This window comes from Rhinolophus sinicus, linkage group LG03, assembly GCF_036562045.2.
Source record: "Rhinolophus sinicus isolate RSC01 linkage group LG03, ASM3656204v1, whole genome shotgun sequence".
Lineage (NCBI taxonomy): Eukaryota > Metazoa > Chordata > Mammalia > Chiroptera > Rhinolophidae > Rhinolophus > Rhinolophus sinicus.
Window position 1 is genome coordinate 83,806,156 of NC_133753.1, and position 14,519 is coordinate 83,820,674.

General features: G+C 32.9%; 1 protein-coding gene across 15 annotated transcripts in view; it reads left to right on the plus strand.

Moving 5' to 3' along the window:
* Positions 1 to 14,519, plus strand: part of MIPOL1 (mirror-image polydactyly 1) — a 251,042-nt gene that overhangs the window by 112,147 nt on the left and 124,376 nt on the right. For 14 of the 15 annotated variants that reach the window (XM_019749153.2, XM_074328162.1, XM_074328165.1 and 11 more), the window contains one exon: positions 2,506 to 2,613. The exons of the other annotated variant lie outside the window; for it this stretch is intronic. In XM_019749153.2, the coding sequence (XP_019604712.2) occupies positions 2,506 to 2,613 (108 nt within the window). The remainder of the gene's footprint in view (positions 1 to 2,505; positions 2,614 to 14,519) is intronic. 15 annotated transcript variants of the gene reach the window in all.

Genomic DNA, 14,519 nt, shown 5'->3' on the forward strand with positions numbered 1-14,519 from the left:
TCTTAAAAACATTAATATTTGGCAGAATATGAACAGGGAAGATACTGTGTTATTTTAATTGTGTCAGTTCAAAATGAAACTGTCTAAAACCATATATTACTTGATTTAGGGACATACGTCTTCTCTAGCATTTGTCTTGTTTCTTTTCATTCATTATTGTAGGGAGTATCGTTAAACACCTGAAAGTGTAGCCCTTTGGGACACTTGCCGCTTTGAGTGGTCCCTGGGCCTTATCTGCTATCTCCTATACTGCATGGCCATGGAAACTGAGCCTGGGTATGTAATGTGGATAAATGCCCTCAGTGTGCAAAAATAGCTTTCCTGTTCTTAAGCTCTACTTATCTCTCTGGTTACAGTATTTCGTTTGAAAATTGGCCTGGGAGTACCCTCTCCATGCTTTCAGAAAGAACTAAAGAACATGAACTGAAGAAACAACCTAGGATTGAATCAATTTAAAGAAATCTTAAATATAGTTAAATAGAAATCCAAAAGTGTATTTGAGAAGAGCATTTATATGTGTTTTTATTCAGTTGAAAGCGTTGGCTCACCACAGTTTTGATTCCTAGGTCAAGTTAAATTTAAACCTCATGAAGAAATGAAAATAAACATTTATTTCTTGAGCGAGAGTGAGTGAATTCCTTTTTGTGCATCTTGTAGATAGGAAAGAAGTCTGTCTCCTTGGGTCATTTCTAATGTACAGGAAATACAAAAAATAGGTGGTCAGACAATTGGTGACCATCTTTCTCACTTTCACCAGATGCTTCCTATGATCTTTCTACCTTCATTCCTTTTCTCATGTGTTCTTCGTCTTTCTCCTCTTTCAGCTTATAAAATCTGCTAGATTGTAATGCTTACTGCTATGTCTTATTTTCACGTGTCGTGATTTGTTTCTTCATTAAACACATTGGCATTTGGATTGCCTTGTGACCAAATATTCTAATTGTTACAAGCTAAAAAGGAATCAATACAAAGTTTAATGTGTAAATCATGTGCCACCTCCAAATAAAACCCAAATGATGTCACATCACAAAGGTTTCACTCGTGTAATTTTTAAAAATGTGATAGGTGAATAAAGGCACATAATATGGTAGAGTAGACATAGCAATGTGAAAGCACTTGCTGCTATATATTTTATTTGCAGAACTTAGTTTCAGCAAGACTTTATCTACTTTTAGTTAATATTAATTTTAAAAGTTTTGATTTTGTGATTATTATTTAATTTATAAATGTGTTTTGGTTTCATAATTGTATTATATACACTTAAGCATTTATACCCAATTTTGTATTTGTATATAAACATCATTATATAATTTAAGTCAATATCAAGTGTCTGATATTCTTTTTTGCAAGGGATTTGTATATTAAGATTGGGACATAATGATACAGACTGCAGAATATTACAGAGGTCAGAGACAGAATCAGTATCAGAGTGGGAAGAAATGCCAAATTGAATATGACTGCATCTTGATTATAGCATAATAATGATTTTTAATTCATTATGACAACTAGCCATTTGTCTGATAACCTAGAAGTAACTTGGTCTAGCTCTTGAATTGATATTCTTCCTTATTTATTAGTTGCTACTTAAATATCCTAATTTAAAAATAGATAATTAAGGAGTGATTTTTAACTTTTTCCTGAAAGATGGCATTAGTACTTCATTCTTTTAGCCAGTCCCCCATGTATGCTCCGATGGTCCTGATATGCAGCATTATCAGTTTATATCCTGCGTAAAATGTTTGATGTATTCATATTAAGATGTTCTATGCAAATGGCATGATATTTCAGTGATTTTTTTTAACATAGATAACTTCTATTAGCCCATTCATGATTTTACTTATAATTTCTTTTTACTTATAGTCTCATATTCCCAGTAGGTCAGAATGTCATATCATATGTTTCTTATCATTCGTTTTACTTAAAAATAAGGTTTAGTCAAAATAGAAATTCAGAACACTTGTTTCCTTAGTTGTTTCCAAGTCTTAAAGCACTCTGTGGTTGTTACCTTTTTCCCTATGCAATTGTTTCTTTAGATACTTCTAAAAATCTGAAAAATATCTTAATATATCTTCTTATGGTAATTTTAATCTTTAAAAAGTTAACAGAAATTCAAAATAGAATACGTTTTAGTGTTTTTAGAATCCAATGTGATTGTTAGAAGAATGCTTATAGTCAGCCAACAGGTATACAATGAAAACCATTTGATTAATGAAGAAAATAATTTTAAATATAGTTTGATCTTAATTCTTTTTAAAAATAGAATTTTCTAATTTATATGGTAATATTTAGATGAATAAAAGACAAACTGAAAATTGCAACTGACTAACCAGAGTACTATAAACTTATTTTGTTTATATTCAACATTACTTTTAACTTAACTATTCTTGTTGCAAAAGATACCTTGTCTTTTAGAGAATACAGTGGTATTATTTACATTAATTCATGGGGCTTGCTGAAAAAAATGCTAGAACTCCTTTACTTAATGGGATTCTTCCCCTGTGGCAGTGCAAACGGCTGGAGCAGGAGCTTCATCATTTGAAAGAGCAGAACCAGACTTCAGCAAACAACACGAGACATCTGACTGCTGAAAACAATCAAGAACGTGCTCTGAAGGTAAATCTCTGTTCCTTCTTGCAGGCAAATTAAGGTTGTAAGCCCTTGGTGCCAGCTTTCTGTGCTGCATATATCAGTTGTGTACATTTCAGCAGAAGTGAGCTGTGGTGTTTGCCAACAACCCCTTCTTTAAACACAGATACAGCACCCTTCTGCTATGGTATTATTTTATCTCGTGTACGTGTGTACATGAAAACAACATATTTTCTGAATTTTGAGTGATAGTCTGTTAATAACTTTTGGTACATGTTCATTCAGTGTCTGATTTTATAATGTATTGTTAGCTTTTGTAGTTGGTAAAAAGTGGCCACACTAAAAGGAAAAAAATTAGATCATGAGCGTTTTCTGCCCATCAATATTTATTACAGTAATTTTTTAAGTGACTTGTAATATTAGTAACCCACAGAACTGACATTCCTTGAAAGGCATGCAAATATGTTTTGGAATTGAAATACTGCTTAAAATGTAATTTATTACCAAAAAGAAAGAAAAAAATGTATTCTACTAGAATTTGAAACAAGTGTACATTTCATGACAAGGAGTTCTGTTTCATTGTAATATAGATCCAATCATCATAAAAAAGGACATTATTTTGATTCTAATTATATATTTTTTTTCCTTAAGATGCTTATGACTTTCCATTCTCCATTTTTGTCTTTGCCCCAGTTCCTAGCATACTGCTTGTGACCTAGTAGTGGTCACTGCCCTCAAGATGCTTACATTCTTATTAACAGGTTAAAATTAAAAAAAAAAAAAAAAATCCATGGGAAATCTGTCATTGTTGATATGCAGGAAAAAAAGATGTGCTATCTAGAGAATTGTATACTACTTTGTTGTCTTGAATTCAGTTTTTGCTGCACATTACAGAAGAACATTATGGCATTGGCAGTGTAACTCACTGAACCAGATGCATCAAGCAAAATTGAGTAAATGTTGGCATTTTGATATGGAAAATACTTTTAATCTATCTGAAAAGTGTGAGATTTGGTTGAAATCAGATTTTCCTACAAAATGTATTTAGCTTCATTTTGAAATTCTCAGTCAGTGGTAGGCTTATAATAACTTTGTTATTGTTTAATGCACTTTGTCTTCTTTTCTCTCAAATTGATAGACCAGAACAAAAATGGGAAAGAAAAGACTTGTAGATTGCTGCGATTATTGATTAATTCCCCAAGGAATTTACTCTTGTATGAGTAAAATTAAGTGTAGTATTTTTTTAATATGTACTGGCAAATTGAAAGTAACATTGTTTTAAAGGCAACTTCCATTATTGTGTGCTAATTTGTTATCAGCTTTAGGGGACCAATCTCATAACTCTATATGATAGGGCTATTTTTAGGCTGTGTATTTATGTTAAATTGAATTAAATGGCAGCTGCTATTTATAGAGAGAAATAGATGCACATTTTTAAGAGGTTATTAAAATTAGAAGGCAAAATGTAGACCAAAAGAAACCTGGAAGTTCAAAGGAAAACCCAAACCCCATGAAATAGAAATCTCTGTAAACTGAGGACCATATAATTTAAAGTAATATATAAACAAAACTACATTTTTACTCCTGATAAATATACTATGTTAAAATTTTTTCTAGTTGCTCATCTTTTTCTGCAAAACCTAAGATTGTTTTCTGTTGTCTTCTAATCCTTCATCACTTCATCCATTAGCTAAGCCAACTTTAAGTTTTTGTAGACTTAGGATGGGAGGAAGAATTAATTTTTTAAAACTCTCTCATCAATATAATCTTTGTAAGGCCCCTGTGTTCATTTTAGTTCTTCTTAAAATGTCTGTTTTGCGTAACACTGGCTATGAATATTTTAGTTATTTTGTGCCGTATTTCCTCATGGGAAACCTTAACTTTATTATGAAAATTAGGCCATTTATAATACATTAGCTTTATTCTAAATAATTTTTTAAAATTTTCTTACCTCTTAGGGATTTTGTTATTTATTTAGTGCTTTTATTATTGCGCTCTATATCTTCAAGTTGCCATATAAATTATGAATAATAAGGTTATTACCAAGCTCTCTGATCGATCAATCAGCTGTTCCTGTCCTTTGTGAGTACTAATACTCTTCGTTCACAATCCACTTACAAGTATCATTTCTTTTGTTTACTAACTGACTTAACATTTAGTTGGTATATAAATGAACTTTAGGAAGACTTTTTAAAAAGAATCACTTTCTGTAAGAGGATTCGGTTTATCAAAAATATTTCTAGTATTTTATCATAAATAGTACAGTTATTAATATTGCTTAATGAAGGAAAACTTGAATAGGATGAAACCTAAAAAATCATATTTTATTTGACTGTGTTATACTGAAATCCCTAAAGGAAACAGCCCTAGAGATATGTTTGGGAAATTTTTATGTTAATGGTCATATAGTACATATCATCCAGCTGATGATTATGGAAAATACACAATTATCACACGAGGAAATACTTTTTAAATAATTTTGTGCTATTTGAATAATAATGTCTGTTTATTCTAATATCCAGAAAGTTCTTTCTAAATTATTTTTTGATGGTAGAGCATAAAATTGGATTTTTGGTGATTATTTATGCATTATTTATGAAGTAGCATGGGATTATACTGGCTAAATTTGTTAGAATGACAGTGTTTTACTAATTTTATAATTTTTGCAATGTTCTCTAATAACAAGTAAAACACAGCAGTGCATATAGGATGAGAGGTTGAATTTATGCTGATGCTGCTCTATACCCTGAGAGTTACTGAAAAATAAATAAATAAAGCTTATCTTTTTATTTAAAATAAATTTTATTCACGTATATTAAATTGGTTTCTCAAAGAACAAAATTTTGGACATCTAATGTTTTTAAAATAAATTTAGATTAGCCATGAATATGCACACATTAGATTTTATAAGAAATTTTATATAATTGAGGTCTGACAGGTTTGCAAAGTCCTAAAAAAGTGCTACATACCTCATTGCTGAATATCACTATGGTCACCTTCGAAGTACTCCCCTTGGGAAGCTATGCACCGATGTTGGTGCCTAGTCCATCCTTCAAAGCAATTTTGGAACTCTTTTTCTGGAATGGCCATCAGAGCAGTCATTGTAATACCCTTGATGTCCAGAATGTCGTCCAAATATGTTCCTTTCAATATTTCCTTCCAGTGAAGAAAGAAGTCATTGGGGGCCAGATCAGGTGAAAAGGGAGGGTGTTCCAATACAGTGATTTGTTTACTGTCTAAAAACTCCCTCACAGATGGTTCTGTGTGAGCTGGTGGTGCATTGTTGTGATGCAAGAGCCATGAATTGTTGGAGAAAAGTTCAGGTCGTCTGACTTTTTCACGCAGCCTTTTCAGCACTTCCAAATAGTAAACTTGGTTAACAGTTTGTCCAGTTGGTATAAATTCATAATGAATAATCCCTCAGATATCAAAAAAAGGTTAGCAACGTAGTTGCAACAAGTTCGCGAACTTGATTGTCCGACTTCACATTTATTCCTTTCTCCCCCCAGTACCTGCCTACTATTAATCTTGTTCTTGTCTCCGTAGTTTTGCCTTTTCCAAAATGTCATATAAGTTGGAATGATGCAGTACATAGTCTTTTCATTGGTTTCTTTGACTTAGGAATATGCATTTACAGTACCTCCATATCTTTGGATCACTTCATAGGTCATTTCTTTTTAGTGTTCAATATTCCATTTTTGGGATGTACCACAGTTTATTTTTCCCTTCATCTACTGAATGACATCTTGGTTGTTTCCAGATTTTAGCAATTATGAGTAAAGCTGCTATAAACATCTATATGCAGGTTTTTGCATGGACATGAGTTTTTCAGCTCATTTGAGTAACTACCAAGGACTGCAATTGCTGGATTGTCTATAAGGAATATGTTTAGTTTTGTAAGAAATGTCCAATCTGTCTTCCAAAGTGGCTGTACCTTTCTTTTCTTTTTTTTTTTTTTTTTTTTTTTGCCAAATCAGAATTTTTATTGGAGAAGTAACTTGGGAGCTTACCATTAGTAGGATACTTAATTCTTTAACAACAATATTCTTTATTTTTTTGTTTAACGTAGCATACATCTCCATTTATTTAGGTCTTCCCTAATTTCATGAACAATGATTTTCAGTTTGTATTTTACAGATTTTGCACATTTTCTTGAAAAGTATTACTAAATTTTATATATTTTATACTACTGAAAATGCAATTTTAAAATTTCATTTTTTATTAAATATATGGGGGTGACACTGGTTAGTAAAATTATATAGGTTTCAAGTGTACAATTCTATAATACATTAACTCTATATTGCATTGTGTGTTTACTACCCAGAGTCAGTTCTCCTTCCATCACCATATATTTGACCCCCTTTACCCTCTTCTACCATTCCCCCGCCCCCCTTACCATCTGGTAACCACTAAACTGTTGTCTGTGTCTATGAGTTTTTATTTCTTTGTTTGTATTGTTCCTTTGTTATCAGTGTTATATCCCACATATGAGTGAAATCATATGGTTCTAAGTATGACAGCATAGAAGAAATTGCTGAACATTGGAAGAAAAACTCTTAAAAACAACCATTAGGAAAAAACATATTTACAAAGGAATATCAGAAAGACTAACTTCTCAATAGTAATACCGGTAATGAAATGGTATCTTAAATACACTGAGAGCAACAAGGGGAATAATTTTTTAAATACACAGAGAGGAAGTACCTGTTAAGAGCAAAAGTGAAATAATAGGTAAATAAAAATCTTCAGTTGCTTTCTATTGTCTATGGACTATCATCCAAGCCTTCTAAGTGTGGAATTTAGGACTCCACTGTAGTTTTAGCCTGCCCTTTCTTTATTTTTTCATTTTTAGAACCATTTCTCTCTCTCTGATCTTGGTAAAGACCATCCCCAACCATCCCCCACTACTTAGAGTTTCCTAAATGTGTCATATTTTTAAATTTCCCTCATCTTATTTCTGTTGTGACTTTAAATCTGTCTGTGATATTACTTGATTGCTTACATGTCATCTTCCCTAAATCAAAAACTTCTTGAGCATAAGGGATCATAAGTTTTTATGTTACTATTCTCTTGGAATTCAGTACATTGTTGAACTCGTAGTACATGTGTGATCAGTAAGTTTTTTTAAATCAAATTTTAATCTATCCTAATTGAAGTCGACATATTTATTGAATTAGCTACTAGGTTCAGGACATGGAGGATGTGGAATTCTGGTATAATATTGTCTTCATGGTCACTAACTGTGCCCAACTAAAACTCCAGAAGGATTTCTATTTTGTGGTAAAGTTTCTTTGCTCATGAATTGAACAATGCAGTATCAGGAATTCTAATTTTTTACTGTTGGCTTAAAAATATTAATAGAAGAGATTTTGTTTGTTTACTTTGTCCTTTGCTGTTTAGCGTTCACTGCAGGATAAACTCTTAGTACTTGATAGTAAATAATAATTATTTATAATAATAAAAATTATTATAATAATAAAAATTATTATAAAGTCATATATTGGGATGAGTTATTAGTCATTTTCCAGTATTAGCCATGTTAATGGACTGCCTTTGATAGGCTCAGATGATGTCACACTTCTGCTGTCTATGGGGTATGGCTTTTGATTAGATTTTAGTAGATAACTCGAGTAATGAATTTTGAAGTTAAAAATCATGAATTTCCCATTTACTCGTTGTATAGCATTGGGTAAGTCAGTTAACTTCTCTGAGTATTGGTTCCCACATTTGTAAGCTAATGAGAGCAGAGATATTGTTACAATTGATAAAATGTATGGACAGTCTATGTATAAAATATGACACATTATGCTTAGGTTCCATAGGGTATGGTGGTAGAAAGAACATTGGTGTAGGTGGCAGACACCTGTGTCTTGCCCTTGCTGTGCCATTAACAAACTGTATCATCTTTGTCAAATTATTATATATCTTCCAAATGTAGAGGTTGAACCTAAAGCAAAATGTAAGGAAATAATACGTACTTTAATGACCTATTTGTACTCAGACATTTTAAATTCTATTTAATTTTTTAAAAACTAATACTGGTTGTGACCCTCTAAATTAACCGTTTTGGGTGGCAGTTGTATGAATTTTTCATATTTCTCCATGTCCTATGAGCAGAGACACTAGCAGCCTTTGTTCTGAACTATATTCTAAGGGATATGTGTTTAGCAAACAGCCTTGGAGGATATAGTGTCTCCCTCTAAAACAGAGTATTGTTTCCTACTCAATAATAAAAACAATATCTTCCCCTCTGAGGTGAAGATCAGGCAGGTTTGCTTGCAGCATATTATAATAGATTGGGCTTCCTTAAGCTTGGATTTCAACTGTGATGCAGTCCCACTATGTTCAGGATTTACCTGGTTCTCCTCTGTGTTGCCCCATGGGAGTTGGGGTGGAGGTGTGGGGAGGGTGGCAAAAACAACTTGTACAAACATGAAGCTTATGCTGTTTGTGCTGTGCCTGAATATATACAGGTTTTTTTTGTACGTGAACCAGCATTTTTGTGCCTTCTGCCAACATGTATGAAACTGGCAAGGTAGTTAGCTTGCAAGTAGGATAAAAATCTGAGACCCTTCACAGTTCTAAAAGCAAAACAAAAGAAAACCACAGTTCCTTTCTTTTTCAATATTTTGTCTAATCAGAATTATAGCCTAGATTTTTAGTTTGTTTGTATACTGTGTATTTATCACTAATACATCTATGTACTCTCTTGGATATATAAATTAATACATTAAAGTATATCAGGTGACCTGAAAAAAATTTTTTCCCAGAGGTTCTGAACTGATTGCTTTATAGGACTTTACTGGCCCTTGAACCTACCTTCAGTGTCCTTCTGGGGATTCTTTTAGTTTCTCCTATGTTGATTCATCTGTTTCCTAGATCCTGTTTTTCTCTGATTTGACTTATTCTTTCATTTTGATATACAGCATATTCTCTAATAATTTTTTGAGAAAGGATACAGGAGAGTTAAATTTTTAAAGACTGTATGTTACTTTTTCAGGATAGATTTCCAGAAGCAAAGTACTTGAATAAACAGTATGAACATTTAAATTCAGATTCCTGGACTCAGTTTCAGGGTTACTGAAGCAGAATATTTGACAAAAAGGAGGACCCAGAAATCTTGCACATTAAGTTTATTATTTTAAAAACTTTTTAAAATTAAATTTCTCTTTTCACATTTACATGTTCATTAAAGCTACAGTAAGATACCACATCACATCTATTGGAATGGCTAAGTAAGAACATGCTCTCAATGATAACCATTGACAGGATGTGGAGAAACGGAATCTGTCATACACTGCTAGTGGAAATATGAAATGATTTAGCCACTCTGCAGAACAGTTTGCCAGTTTCTTATAAAGTTAAACATGTACTTACCATACAGCCCAGCTATTACACTCCTGGGTCTTATTTCAGAGAAGTGAAAATTTATGTCCACAAAAATCATATATAGAAATGTTCATAGCAGCTTTTATTTCTAATTGCCCAAAACTAGAAAGAAGCCAGACATCTTTCAATGGTTAATGGATCAATGTCCACACAATGAGCTATTACTCTGAGTTAATGGCATTGTACCAATGTCAATTTCCTGGTTTTGACAATGTGCCATGGTACATATATGATATTATCACTGAGAGAAGCTAAATGAAGGCTACACAGGAACTCTTTTTTGCAAGTCTTGTGGGTCTAGAATTATTTCAAAATAAAAAATTACTTAAAAATTTTACATGTTCACCATAGCCAGTGGAAAAAGTGCTAAGCTATATAAAGACAACTGTAATAATGTTCCCATGCTCTGAGGGTTTTGCTGCTTGTCTTTCACCTGTAATACATGGCTTTTGCTGTAATCACTGAAGATTTTGGGTGGGAGAGCGGGGTCGGGGGGGATTTTACTCCTTCCACAGTAGCAGCGAATTCCCTCCCCTGTACACCCTGCACATGGGTATCACTGAGGGAAACTATCTCTGGTCCCCTACCCTGCCCTGGATATTTCTCATGAGCATCTTGGGGAGCTGTGTGGAAGAGAGCCTAACATTAAATGCAAAACTCCATTTCTACCTGCAGTCTTGTCCTTCCTGGAAATTAAAACTATGTGGTTGCCCTGTGAGCTTAGCTCCCTACTGAGTTCGAGAAAAGTGATGACCTTCTAATTTATTCAGCTTCTCTTATTGTTAACATAGAGTGAGAGTAGTTCCACCTTTCTGCATCCTAGACATAGGCATGAGTTCTCCTGCTGGATTTTCATAAATATTGTTTTGTCATATATTTAAGTAGTTTATTTATAGAATTATTTTGTAGAGTTCTTATTAGTGAATATAACAAATTTTACTGAGTTCTTGAAAAATTCCTTGACTATATTGAATGTTGAAAAATTCCTTGAATATATTGTTGGGTTTAATTTGTTGTTCTTTTCCTAAGAATTTAAAAATTATATTTGTAACTGTCTGCCTTCCTATAGCACTTACTGAGAGCCAGGCCCTGTTACTAATGCTTTACATATATTAAAGTATTTAAACTTCAGAGTGACCCTATGAAATAGGTGGTGCAACTATTCCTATTTTGTTTTAATTTATTCAAGTTACTGGGGTGACATTGGTTAGTAAAATTATATAGGTTTCAAGTGTACACTTCTATAATACATCATCTCTATATTACAACACCCAGAGTCAGTTCTCTTTCCATCATCATATATATATATTTGATTCCCTTTTCCCTCTCCTACCACCCCACTTACCGTCTGGTAACCACTAAACTGTTGTCTGTGTCTGAGTTTTTGTTCCTTTGTTTGTCTTGTTCATTTGTTGCTTTCAGTTTTATATACCATGTATGAGTGAAGTCATATGGTTCTCAACTTTTTCTGTCTGACTTATTTCGCTTAGCGTCATAATCTCAAGATCCATCCATGTTGCCACAAATGGCAGTATTTCATCTTTTCTTATGGCCAAATAATATTCCATTGTATAAATGTACTATATCTTCTTTATCCAATCATCTATTGAAGGTCACTTCAGTTCTTTCCATGTCTTGGCCACCTGGAATAATACTGCACTGAACATAGTGGTACATATATCTTTGTGGATAAATGTTTTCAGATTTTTTGGGTAGATACACAGAAAAGGGATTGCTGGGTCATCTGTAATTCTAGTCTTAATGTTTTGAGGAACCTCCATAGTGTTTTCCATAGTGGCTGTACCAATTTACATTAACACCAGCAGTGTATGAGGGTTCCTTTTTCTCCAACACTTGTATTACTTGTCTTGATAATGGCCATTCTAACAGGTGTGAGGTGGTATCTCATTGTGGTTTGGATTTGCATTTCCCTAGTAGCTAGTGAAGTTGAGCATTTTTTCATATATCTGATAGTTGTTTTTATGTCTTCTTGGGAGAAGTGTCTGTTCAGGTCCTCTGCCCATTTTTAAATTGTATTGTTTGGTTTTGTTGTTGTTGTTGTTGTTGTTGTTGTTGTATGAGTTCCTTATATGTTTTGGATATTAGCCCCTTATCGAAGGTGTTGTTTGCAAATAATCTTATCCAATTTGGTTGGTTGCCTCTTTGTTTGATGGTTTCTTTTGCTGTGCAGAAGCTTTTTAGTTTGATATAGTCCCATTCATTTATTTTAGCTTTTACTTCCCTTGCCTTTGAGGTCAAATTCATAAAATCCTCTCTGAACCCAAGGTCCATAAATTTAATACCTATGCTTTATTGTTCCAGGTCTTATGTTTAGGTCTTTCTTGCATTTAGAGTTAATTTTGGTAAATGGTGATGGATAGTAGTCTATTTTTATTCTTTTGCATGTGGCTTTCCAGTTTTCCCAGCACCATTTATTGAGGAGGTATTCTTTTTCCATTTTATGTTTTTGGCTCCTTTGTTGAACATAATCTTTCCACATATATGTGGGATTATGTGGGGATTCTCAATTATATTCCATCAGTCTGTGTCTCTGGATTTCTGCCAATGCCATGCTGTTTTAATTATTGTCACTTTGTGTTACAAAATGAAGTCAGGGAGTGTGTTACCTCCAGCCCTGTTCTTTTTTCTTAGGATTGTTTTGGCTATTCGGGGTTTTTTTGTGATTCCATACAAATCTGATGATATTTTGTTCTATATCTTGAAAAAATGTCATTGGGATTTTGATGAGAATTGCATTAAATCTGTATATTGCTTTGAGTAATATGGCCATTTTAATTATGTTGATTCTTCCAATCCATGAACACAGAATATCTTCCATTTTTTTGTGTCTTCAGTTTCTTTTAGAAATGTCTTATAGTTTTCAGTGTATAAGTCCTTCACATTCTTGTTAAGTTTATTCCTGGGTATTTTTTGTTCTTGTTACAATTGCAAAAGGGATTGGTTTTTTTTCATTTCTTTTTCTGAAATTACATTGTTAGGATATAGATATTCTTTGGATTATTATATATTGATTTTATATCCTGCAAATTTACTGTATTTGTTTACTGTTTCTAACAGATTTTTGGTGAGGTCGTTAGGGTTTTCTATATAAAGAATCATGTCATCTGCAAAAATTGGCAATTTGACTTCTTCATTCCCAATTTGGATGCCTTTTCTTTCTTTCTCTTGCCTGATTGCTCTCTGGCTAGGACTTCCAATGCTATGTAAAAAAACAGTGGTGACTGAATACAGCCCTGTTGTGTTCCTGATTGTACAGGAAAACCTTTCAGTTTTTCACCATTAAGTATATTAGCTGAGAGTTTAACCGTCATATCAGGTCTTTATTATGTTGAGGTACTCTCCTTCTATACCCATTTTATTAAGTGTTTTAATCATAAACGGATGTTGTATCTTGTCAAATGGTTTTTTGGCATCTATTGATATGATGATATGATTTTTGCCCTTTATTTTGTTATTTTGTTTATGTGGTGTATCACATTGAGCTCTTTCCATAAGTTGAACCATCCTTGTGCCCGTGCAATGAACGCCACTTGATCATTATCTTTTTAAATGTGTTGTTGTACAATCTTTTTTAATGTATTGTTGTGTTCGATTTGCTAGTATTTTGTTGAGGATTTTTGCATCTGTATTCATCAGAGATATTGGTCTGTAGTTTTCTTGTTTTATCCTTACTAGGTTTTGGTATGGGTAATGTTGGCCCCATAAAATGAGTTATTGCCTCTTTTTCAGTTTTTTGGAAGAGTTTGAGGAGGTATTAAATCATCTTTGAATGTTTGGTAGAATTTACTAGTAAAGCCATCTGGTCCTGGACATTTGCTTTTAGGACGTTTTTGGATGATTGTTGCAATTTAGTTACTGTTGATCGGCCTTCTTAGATTCTCCAGTTCTTTGTGATTCAGTCTAGGAAGGTTATATATTTCCAAGAACTTGTCCATTTCTTCTAGGTTATTCATAGTAGCCTTGTATGATCCTTTGTATTTCTGTGGTACCCGTGATACTTCTCCTCTTGCATTTCTGATTTTGTTTATTTGTGTCTTTTCTCTTTTTTCCTTAATGAGTGAGTCTAGCCAGGGGTTTGTCAATTTTATTAACCTTCTCAAAGAACCAGCTCTTTGTTGCATTAATTTTTTCTATTATGTTTTGTTCTCTATTTCATTTAATTCTACTCTAATTTTCATTTTCTTTCTTCTGCTGACTTTGGGCTTCATTTCTTGTTCTTTTTCTACTTCTTTGTGTAATGTTAGATTGTTTACTTGGGATTTTTTTTTCTTGAGATACGCCTGTAATGATATAATTTCTCTCTTAATATTGTTTTGGTAGTACCCAGATACTAAATGATACGATGCATTTTCATTCTCATTTGTTTCTATGTATCTTTTGATCTTTCCTTTTATTTCTTCTTTGACCCAGTTCTTTAGTAGCATGTTGCTTAATATCCATATATTTGTCATTTTTCCCATTTTCTTTGTGCAGTTGATCTCCAATTTCAAAACACTATGGTTGGGGATACACTTGGTATGATT